The 10946-nt window shown below is 40.1% G+C and overlaps 1 protein-coding gene across 1 annotated transcript in view; it reads right to left on the bottom strand.

The window, feature by feature from the left end:
- The window catches only part of plch2a (phospholipase C, eta 2a), a 65229-nt gene that overhangs the window by 9380 nt on the left and 44903 nt on the right, over nt 1-10946 (bottom strand). The window contains exons 12-21 of the mRNA XM_087175416.1: nt 9594-9749; nt 7197-7295; nt 6445-6545; nt 6092-6180; nt 5518-5700; nt 5319-5426; nt 4560-4684; nt 3330-3414; nt 2455-2601; nt 1343-1422 (exon numbers count right to left, since the gene is read on the bottom strand). Coding sequence (XP_087031542.1) covers nt 1343-1422; nt 2455-2601; nt 3330-3414; nt 4560-4684; nt 5319-5426; nt 5518-5700; nt 6092-6180; nt 6445-6545; nt 7197-7295; nt 9594-9749 — 1173 coding nt within the window. The remainder of the gene's footprint in view (nt 1-1342; nt 1423-2454; nt 2602-3329; nt 3415-4559; nt 4685-5318; nt 5427-5517; nt 5701-6091; nt 6181-6444; nt 6546-7196; nt 7296-9593; nt 9750-10946) is intronic.

Raw genomic sequence — 10946 nt, 5'->3', positions numbered from 1 at the left:
GGGGGGGGGTCAATGAGGATGCAGGTAAGTCAAGCCATCATAACTCATGTGAGACATGAGTTGGTCTTATCATTTTTAATGCTTACAGTTGGCTGACAAGAGGGGTGTGTGCAGAGGGGTAGTGGGGGGTCACTTAGGTGGCAAAGAGGGTGGAGCATGTGGCTCATGCAAGATGCCGACTGGGTCTCACTACACCTGTGTTTTGAGCGGCAGCTTCAGGGCTCCTAAAAATTTCTTGCCTTTAAATGGAGCGTTTGGAAAAAGAGGGGTCCACTGAAATCACAAACAGACACAGGAAGAGAGCGAAAATCAGAAAGGGGGGGAGGATGAAAGAAAGAAAAAAATGGGTGGGGGATAAGAGAGAATCACAACAGGAGGCACAGAGCAGCAGCTGAGAAACAGGAAGTTCAAAGCAAGGACAATGAAGAACAGAGCGGTCATCTACACCATGTCTGGAGACAGCTGAGTGAAACTAAAGGATCAAAGACACAAAACCAAAGCTTGTGTGGTGATAGGGACAACTGCATTAGTTATGACCACAAATAACATTTTGAAACAGAAACTGCAATAATACACACAGTCAATACAGGATCATTTTCTTAAGAACAGTAACTACGTCAGCACCATTATCATTTTCCTGAGTAATTGAAATTCATGAAGAAGCCTATTTTCCAATGACGCTTTGGGCATTCATGTATTGTAACTGCATGAATATAATAGAAGACAATGTTGGGCTGCAAGGTCTCACAGTCAGAGTTCCTTTGCATCCCAGAAATGCTGGATGGGGTCGAGGTCTTCCACAATGAAGTGAGAAAACCATTCTCAGTCCTATGCAGTAGCTTTTCTTTGGAAAAAATTATCACTATTCTACTGCAGATCAGTTAACAGGAAGCCCTGAAGCCACCAGTGAACAGATCACACAACTTGTCTACTGATCATTCCTGAACTATTCTGAATTATTTATTATGCTTATTATTATCATGCTATTTCTAAGCTTTCCTTTGATTGATATGCACAGTGCTGAGCCCAACCGATAAATATTTCAGAAATATTATTATTATTATAGGAACAATGTCTCTAATACATAGTTTTTTTTCTGAGATCAAAAATGTTCATTTTTAAAAATGTTTATTGCTTGATATATCAATATGTATTGGACATGGATAAGTACAGATATAACATGAATAATATGGCATCAAAAATCCAGTATTGATTGAGCTTTAATTAACACAGATTATGATTGTATTATAATTTTACACAGTCTCATAAACTGGACACTTTAAATTCAACTTTACAACAGGGACAAGAGATTTTTTCAGCTGGCGGCCACTGTAGTACCTACCTTACCAGTGATGTCATTCACAGCTACATGAACAAAGATGGAAGCCTCCTCCATACCTTCCAAGTACACGTGGCGATAACCTGCACACAAACACATTATAGACACAGCTACATTATCAGTGACTCAAACGTAACAGTGCACATAGATAATTATGTGTTGTATCAATCAGAAGTGAAACAAAGGCCTATCCACACCTTTTTCCATGATTGATGTTCTACTTCTAGCCACTGACTCTCACTTCTCACCAGCACCATCAATCAGATCATTTTACTGGATCATTAAAAAAAAAAAAAAAAAAAAACTACATTGGCGTCCATGATGTAGCACTCTAGCGGTACAGATCCGATTCTAAAACAAATCCTCAGTCCAGACGACTGTTTTAGCTCTGCATCAGAAACAATCTCTCTACTCACACACCTGAAAACACACATCGCATGACTATTAATGTACCCTGGGCATGTGTGTGCTGGTGCAAAGGAAAAGCATTTAGAGTTTAACTGCACAAAAGCTGCTAGCAAAGACAACAAAGTCAGCAATGCTTGGAATATGTTATCCATGGTGCATTCACCACTGGTAGTCCAGGCTGATAAGAGCCAATCTGGGAGCGACTGTGAGTGTCTATTTGCTAACTTTGGACTGAGGTAGCTGTTTCCCTCCCTGCCTCCAGTCTCTATGCTAAGCTAGGCTAACCACATCCTAAATCCAGCAATGTACTTGACATAAATGAGACTAATAACCATCTTCTCATCTCATTCTCTAAAAGAATAAAACAAGCACATTTGCTGATTTATTCTATTAATAAACTGCTGAAGTCATAATTATACCAATAATTAATAATTAGTCATATTAGCACCAAACACTCAGGGTCTCAGAGTCATTCCAAAGGAGTTTCTGAGATTCAACCAGAGTAGAACTGATCAATCTCAAAAAGCATCATAATAATCACATTAGACTCTCTTATTCTCAGTAAACTAAATTTTCATAGCTATGGAAACCATATCACTGAAAACAGGAGAAACAAAAAACAAAAACAAGGCTTTTAGAGGTCACCAGAGAAACATGATCTGTATCCATCAGTTCCATGGAAAAGCAGGTGATTCAGAATGTCTTACCTGGCATCATGCTGTTGAAGGCAATGGTGCGCTGGCCGATGAAGTCTTGGCCAATGGGGTCATGATCCCACACGAGGAAACGCACCAGGGCCAGCTCCGGCATGTGGACCGTAAACACCAGAGTCTCCTCCCACATTGGGTTGAAACCTACAGGACCGTCCCGAGAGATGTCGGAGGCAGGGGAGGAGGAAGAGGATGGAGGGAAGGGGGCCAAGGGAGGAGGAGGCAGAGGAAGAGGGAAAATTGAGAGGAGGCATTAGAAAGAGTGGGACAAGCAAATAATAAAAAGAGAGTAGAGAGGGACAGAGACAGAGGACAGAGAGAGTGGACGGTCCAGGACAAAGTTAGAGAGCGAGCTCAGCACTCATCAATTATTCAGTGTGTGTCTGTGTGTGTGCTGACTGAGAGGTGCTAGCTGTGCACGTCTCCTCAAGCTGAGCTCATCAATTATAGATCAGAAACCATACAGACAACACGCACGTACACACACACGCGCACGCACGCACACACACACACACACACACACACACACACACACACACACACACACACACACACACACACACACAATGCATTGCTCTGATCAGCACATACATACACTAATCACATGTCAAAGCTAAACCACGACAGACCACAGCAAACACCAGGACATCATATGTGAGAAAACAGCAGTGAGGAGCAGGCAGCAGTCATAGTGGATGTTTTATTTGAAACGAGAGAGTTAAAGTCCAGTCACACAATAAACTGATTTATTCACATCCATCCCTGTGGCCTGTAGGTCTGCCTTGGTGAAGTAAGTCCATGAATAGCTTTATTTGTATCAGAAGTTTATGAAGACAGATGAACCAGAATAAAACACCTCTCCACCAACTCACCATTATCATCCACCACTCTGGTCTGCTCCTTGCAGCAGTCCACTGGGAGGCCAATGATCTCCACCTCCACGAAGGGATCAATGATCTGACAGAGAGACATTACACAGAACTGAGGTGACACAGCAAGTTCCAAGACACTTTCAATGATCACACTTCATTACTTCCTGGTTTGTGGAATAATCTGATTTGCACTAAAGTTTTGCTGAAATATCACCATCACCATTCAGTGAAGTTGACACACTGCTATGTTCCTGTGAAAACACTTTGTAAAACTCTCGGGTATAGAAGGGTTGAACTGAGGGAAACTGGACTTGGCTTTATATCTTTATATACTTGAAGACATTTCACCTCTCATCCCAGAGGCTTCTTCACAGTCCGCTGCCAGGTAACCCGCAACAAAGGTGTGTAATGGGTCAAAAATATATTTATATAAATTCATGCGTATGGGCATGGCAAAAATGTTTGTTCAGCATTTTTAACATCTATGAGCAAATTTAAGCCTAATATGCTGCCAGGTTTTTTATTTTTATTAGCCTACGACACAAATTCACTTTCAGCCCAATCATGGGACACCGACAGATCTGCTAGCTAGTTCAACAAAAATGTATGACACAACAGAAAAAATCGTCGAAGGCCAAGTCGGATGTTTGTGAGAAATTTGGTGTAACCGGAGGCTGTGAGAATAACACTATCAGCACAAAGAGGCCGTAATGCAGTTAGCGGTAAACTTTGTGTGCCGGGACATGAGATTGTTTGAAACCGTGTGTGGTGATGGATTCAGTGAACTGGCACGGGGCCCATTTTTGTGGCTGGTAACAAGCATCAACCATCAGTTCAACCAGTGTTATGCTAGTAGCAGTTAATGTATCCTATAGCCTGCAGCAGAGATGAGGAGCGGGCTGCAGAGCTCAGCTCACTCCTTTCTAACTCCACACTCCCAGATTTTATTACTTTTCAAACTTGTAGTGAACCAATGCTGACTCAGGACATTTATCAGACTTCACACAGCTCCTCTGGAGACACTAAAGGCTTTGTTCAAATATTTTTTTTACATACTGTCGCTGTTGGGCAGAAACCTTGCATGTCTAAAACTGTTACTTTTCAGGAAATGACATAAACAAAACGAAACCTGTGCTAAAAATAACTGAACACCACAGGATTAAGTCAAAAGGTCTTTATAATAGTTTCCATTGATTACATTTTTGAAAAACCTGGATGTATGTGTCCTACCTCTCCCCGGTCCCCTAACATTGAGTCTTTGGGTTTGGGCAGCTGTTGTCCACTGATGATCTTCAGCACCAGCTGTTTCTTCATCTGACCTGGCAGCGGGTCCTCCAGGTTGGGGTTAAAGGCACCTGCAGTGGGTAGAAACGAAGTACAATGGTTATTTGTGATCCCTTACTTACAAAATTAAATATTACATTTATTTTTATTGTAACCTTTTACACTTCAAATCAATGTAATCTTATTTGAAAGTCAAGTATTACCACAAGTCTTACATGTTTACCTGGAATGTCTAATTTGCAGAAACAACATTTAAAAGGTCCCATATTGTATGAAGTGAGATTTCCATGCCTTTTTTTTTTTAATTATAAAGCAGGTTTGGGTTCTATATTCATACTGTGAAAGTATCAAAGCACTCATCTACAAATAATGCACACAGCCATTATTCAGACACTGAGCCTTAAAACGAGCCGTCAGGATGTCAGTAACTTTGTGATGTCACAACAAAAGATCAATAAGACATTTAAAAAACTACAAATTACAGAAGCTGCAAATCACAAAATGCCTATAGCATTTTCTACCAATATCAAAACATTTCTAATGATTAATTATGACAATACTGACACTGATATCTTGCCTGACATAATCATGCCTGCCAGTGCAAAGTGGAAATTGCAAAATGAAAATAATCCCGAGGTCTATGCTGAAAATAAACTCCATATTTTCTACTAAATGAACTGAATGAATATTTTTTCACATGCTGACCTTCACACATGCAGGTAGGTTTCAGCATGTAGCCACAGTTGCCGTTACTGTAGAACTTGGCTCTGTTGAGCTGCAGGACCCGGCCCTCTGACTGGTAGTTGAGTGCGACTGAAATCAAAGGAGTGAAATGGTCAGCAACACTGTGGCGGACTGACAGATCTGACCATTTTTAATGCCGTGTGTAGGGTTAAGCTCATACCAAGCTGGCAGCCAGCATTCCAAAAGGGCTGGGGATTGAAGTTGGAGGAGTCCACGCGGTAAGAGGAAGGGTAGATGCGGGAGAGCTGTCGCTGGTTGAACTGGATGAAGGACGTAGCTTTCTGCTGCATCACCTGATGGGCTTTGGTCTCACTGAGCGACGACACCTGCCAGCCACAGTTGGCTGCCCGGAACAACACAAAAGAATCTTTTATTTCTGCATCGGGCTCATGAACTTCCATTCCACTGATAGATAATAGTTAAGGTAAATATCATCAATATGGTCTCATTTAATGGCAAAAGAGTTCCCTTTAGAATATACTGTTTGTGGATGATCTGTTCAATGGAAACACAGTATTTGTAAAATGAATAAGTAAACAAGACTAAGAATCTGACCGAGCATCTGATGTAAACTCTTCATATTTTAGTCTACACGTTCTTAATCATAGAATCACTCTCAGTTGTAAGTTACCAGCAAAGCGAGGTATTGCACATTCCCTATTAAGTAGGGCTTGAGCATCAGGCTTAGCAGTGAGTAAAGCTAACACCTGTACAGCGTGAACAGAAGAGCTCACCTTGTGCCTCGATGTCATAGAGACCCACAGATCGCGTGTATTTGACCAGATCAGACAGAGCTCTGGATAACTTCATGGTCTTCTTCTTTCTGTAAGGTCATTAAAGGTCAAGGTTACAGAAGTGCCCACATTATATACTTGAGTATATTGATAATATATAAAGTATGACAGTGCGTATATACAGATATTTACTACAAAAATTATGTTACGGATAAAACAGTGTATGTTTTATAAAAGACAATATGCAGTAGAGTGGAAATATTTATATCAAAGCTAATGACAGCTTACTTTTGTAATTAGTTAAGAATACTGTCCTAGAAGGGTGTGTGTGACTTTATGAGTGTGTAGCATACTTGCTGTGGTGCAGGGGGGCACGGGAGGTGCTACTTGTGCTCTCTTGATCTGTATCTGTGTCCTCAAAGCTCGATGACTTCTTCAGCTTGGTCGACTTTTTCTGCAGAGGAAAGAAGTGAGGGACCAAAGAATATTGGTGAGAGTTGTGTAACATGTGGCACGGACTTTAAGAGATTATTAACATTTTGAAAACGTGCCCTGCAATGCCTCTGAAAAGACTGTAATACTAAAATTTGAAACCCAAATCTGGTGGCTATTTGTTGAATGCTACTTCAATCTGATTGTCCAGTGACATGCTTAGATAGTTTGTCAGTAACAGCATCCTTCCTGTACTTGGTAAGTTAATGGGGTTTGATCCAGGTTTAATGCAGATGACCAATCAGTGGTAGAGTTACATAGATGGGAACAAAGTGACTGCCACTTTAAATGAACTGAGATTAATATTGTTCTTCTGTTTTACCTGCCAACCCATTTCAATTGTTCTATTATAATGTTTTGTACATGTTTGAGTTAGGTCCAATTTTATTGTTGAATGAAAAAGTGATGCAACAACCCATTGTGTCACATACTAACACATCATCAACAGTTAAGAAGTCTGGTCTCTGGTCTGTATACTGGAAACCATTTTTCACTGTCTCCAGTATGTTCCCACCACAAAAAAATGGAAGCTTGAGTAGAAATACTCAAATACACAAAACTGATTTTTAAAAAGTGAGAGTGAAGCAGAGAGAGCAGAAATAAAAGAGCGAACCTTGCGTTTAGAGAAGTTCCCCATGAAGGAGCGGCCTGTGTGCTTGTTGCTGCTGGGATTAGCCTCATCTGCTGTGTCCGTCCCGTCCTCACTTTTACTCTAACAACAGAGGAGGAGAAACTCAGCGTGTTTTGTAAAGAAACATTTTCAAGATTTTAACTGAAAATGAGAAAAAAAAAAAAAAATACTGATCAGAATCAAGTTCGTGCCACATGTCCATCACTTATTGGACTGAAATGTTATTTTATTTTGTTTTATATGGGATGACTTAAACAATTAAATTCACCAAGTGGTTGCTCTTAGAAAGAAATCACTACACCATGACGGTTAAATGTGTAAACTGTCTTTGCTTCTCCACTCAACATGAATTAAAAACAAGAAAACTGAGAAAAGTCATCAACAGCAGAATTTCACAAGACTCCGAGGCAATAACAGAAATAAATTATTCTAATTACACGTCAAAGATTGTATTTCATAGAAGTCATTTATATGCTAATAGGCTGAGAGAGTGGACTTGGAGAGCTGATTTGAAGAGAAACACTTCATTAGGTGCCACATTTATTGAGGGAAAGTCAAGAAGCACAGGCTCCACTCTCTTCCCCAGTGGTGCCCAACCTCACATTCACAGCAACTCACACATTCACACCACAAACATTTCTGCAACATTGATTTTAACAACACAGGTTTAAAAGGGACTGACTTATGTAAAAGTGGACATTTTTAGAGCAGAGCACCAATGGAGAAAGCCACCTGGCAATGTTGGTGAGTTTTGTGAGAGAAAGAAAGAAAGAAAGAAAGAAAGAAAGAAAGAAAGAAAGAAAGAAAGAAAGAAAGAGAGAAAGAAAGAAAAGCAGCAAAGTCCAGATGTAACTTCCATTGGTTAAGAGTCAAATATGTGTTTTTATCCAAGTAATGTATTCATATTCACTTCTGGCTCTGTTTGAGTAGTTGTGGTTGTTGGGGAGAGGGTAACTAATCCATTACTCATACACACTGTCACAGCTCTGTCAGGGATTTGAACTGGCATCTGTCCAGTCCAGATCCCGTCCCTATCACCTCTGCATAGTTGATTTCAGAAGAGAGTGGAGGAGTGTGTAAATAAGGAACCGTCAGTTCAATGTCTGGCTTGTTTAAAGGATGATGGCTGACTTTCACCGTTTCCTGCATTAAGCCAGAAAAGAACCAAAACATAAAATATTTTGACATTAATGTCCTTTTTTAGCATTTGTTTACACTTCATTTGAATTAAAGTAAACAGTATCTTTCCTCCAGCTACACCTGAAAATACTGCTGAAATTTACTAACAGCTTTGTGTCTATTCCTCTCCGAAACACATCAAAACCATAAACCACTAATCTCAAACTTCATTATTTCTGTATTTTGTCTCCATCTTTGTGCTCAGTACTCATTGCTCTGTGTTTTTTGAATTGAAGTTGTAGCAATCTAATCTAATACACTCCATCAGATTCAGTTAACATCTCCTCATGGTCTACTAGCTGTCTTTTACGTGTGCTAAAAAAAAATCTGGTGTTCCTACACAGCCCTGGCTCTGTCAATGGGAAAGTAAAATTAAAGTGACTCGCACCAAGCCATTTCGGCCAATCAGCAACAGGGGAAAGAAACAGAGGGGACATGCCAACGGATAGTGCCAATTTTAGAATTACAAGGGGATGAAGAAGGACCAGTCTACCCTATGTCACGTGTGGAGTTTTCAATGGGATGGATTTGAGCTGGAAATAAGAGACGTGAAGGCGAGGGCATGGAAGAAATGTCTACTGGTGGTGGCGTGACGGTGGAATATACTCCACAACATAATCACACTGTCAAGGAGAAATGGTTGAGGAACAGCCAAAGAGGAAAACGCCAGAGGAACAGAAATTTAAATAGAGGTGCTATGATAAGGAAAGGGCAATGAGATGTGTAAACATTGGTTACAACGGTGGAAACTGCACAGTGGGATTAGGAAAGAAATTCAGCCCTGGATTTATCCACTGAAACTGGCCTGCACCCTGAATGACTGGCACAAAGGGAGGCCAGGACAGAGACTGACAGGACCAGTAAAAACTTGAAGAACTCCATGAACGTTTTGATGGCACACCAGCTGACCTATGCCGCAGCACACTTAACACCGACAAACAAAAACCATTATTACAAACAAGTATTAATATCATTAACCATCGCCAAAGAAAACATATTACTGAACTGGAAAGACAGAACTTAGGTATCTATAACACATTGGCTCAATTTTCTAATCAGATCATTAAAATCTAGAAAAACTTACAGCTTCTCTAAAAAACATCAAATCATAACACAAAACCCATTCCCATGACAGTATTTCAGAAACTTCAGGTGAGATCTTGACTCACTAGGACTCCCTGTCTTCCTGTCTGTGTTTACCTTGGAGCCAGTTTTGCCTGTGGGCTTCCCAGCAGGGGGGAGGGCTGCAATGGTGAAGCTGTCTGGATCCTCTCGGTCTCGGATCTTGGACTCCTTCATCAGGTTGTCCAGCTTTTTTTTGGCCATGTTCTCCACCTGCTTTCTGTTGGCTGACGTCTGGAAGAGGAATAGTCACAGAGAGTGATGATGATTGTGATCATACATGATACATGAGATGAGGCTGACGTTCAACAGTTCCTGGGAGTTATTACTCATTTTCCATGTCATAAATGTGGCACGTTTTACAGAGAGGATAGTTTATATTAGTAGGCCACTGCAACATTTTTGATTATCTGTTAATCATTTAAGTCATTGTCAAGCAAAAGTGCCAAATGTTCTCTGTTTTAGTTTAGAGAATTTGCTGCTTTTCTCTGTTTTGAAATAATTGTAAATTATCATCTTTGAGTTGTGAACTGTTGTTTGGACAAAACAAGTGATCTGAGGACATCACTTTGGACTTTAGGATATTGTGACAGCCATTTTTTGTACTATTTTCTGACGTTTATAGGCTTGAGAAAAATAACCAACAGATGGACTGATAATGAAACAAATTTTTAGTTGAAGCCATAAAATATTAACTTTTAAAAATAATTCTTACAAGAACAGACAGTGAATATCTCAGTGTTTAAAGTTAGGAAAGCAGGATTTTATCTGAGGTTGTACTGTAGAAGACACTTTGGAAAGGTCTGAAAAGGTAAAAGAAAACACATGAAGCAAGATCCATGACGCAATAATTTTAAGTTACATAAACCTCCCACACCATTTGACAAATGGCTGCCTCAGTCATGTAACCCATTCCAGATGTGAGAGTATGACAGTAAATGATAGTATATGGTAGTATGTAAGGTGTCCAAATAATATGTTATGTTTTGTCTTGCCAAATAATGACTCAGTTCACCTGCATCACATCTAATGGCGTCAATGATTTTCACAGGAAATATTACATCAATAAAAAGTATTTCCATTGAAAACTGTAGCAGTAACAATGTCTCTGGAAAGAAATGTATTGAGGTGGAAGGAGAAATCTCAGAGACAGAAGAACTACTAGAAGTAGTAAAGAAAATGCTTTTATAATCTAAGTAAACTGATCCCTGAGAGTCAACTGGTTTTATCTGAAGTCCTACAGGAGAAAGCTTTGGTAATCATCTCTTACTCTGGTCTGAGCAGACTGAGATTAATAACACATCATGCGGGATCAACCAGAACTCACATTTCATAAGGAGAAGATGAAGCAACACATTATGTTACATGAAGCAGAACCTCCCTGGGCGGCTGATGAATGGACCCTTCACATATGTAAGCATTTCCAGATGT

The sequence above is a fragment of the Seriola lalandi genome, unplaced genomic scaffold, assembly GCF_002814215.2.
Source record: "Seriola lalandi dorsalis isolate HSWRI2012SDOR001 ecotype SW California unplaced genomic scaffold, Sedor1 jcf7180002054469, whole genome shotgun sequence".
In the NCBI taxonomy this organism is placed as follows: domain Eukaryota; kingdom Metazoa; phylum Chordata; class Actinopteri; order Carangiformes; family Carangidae; genus Seriola; species Seriola lalandi.
Note: the sequence above shows the minus strand (reverse complement) of the source record. Positions and strands in the feature narration are given on the sequence as shown.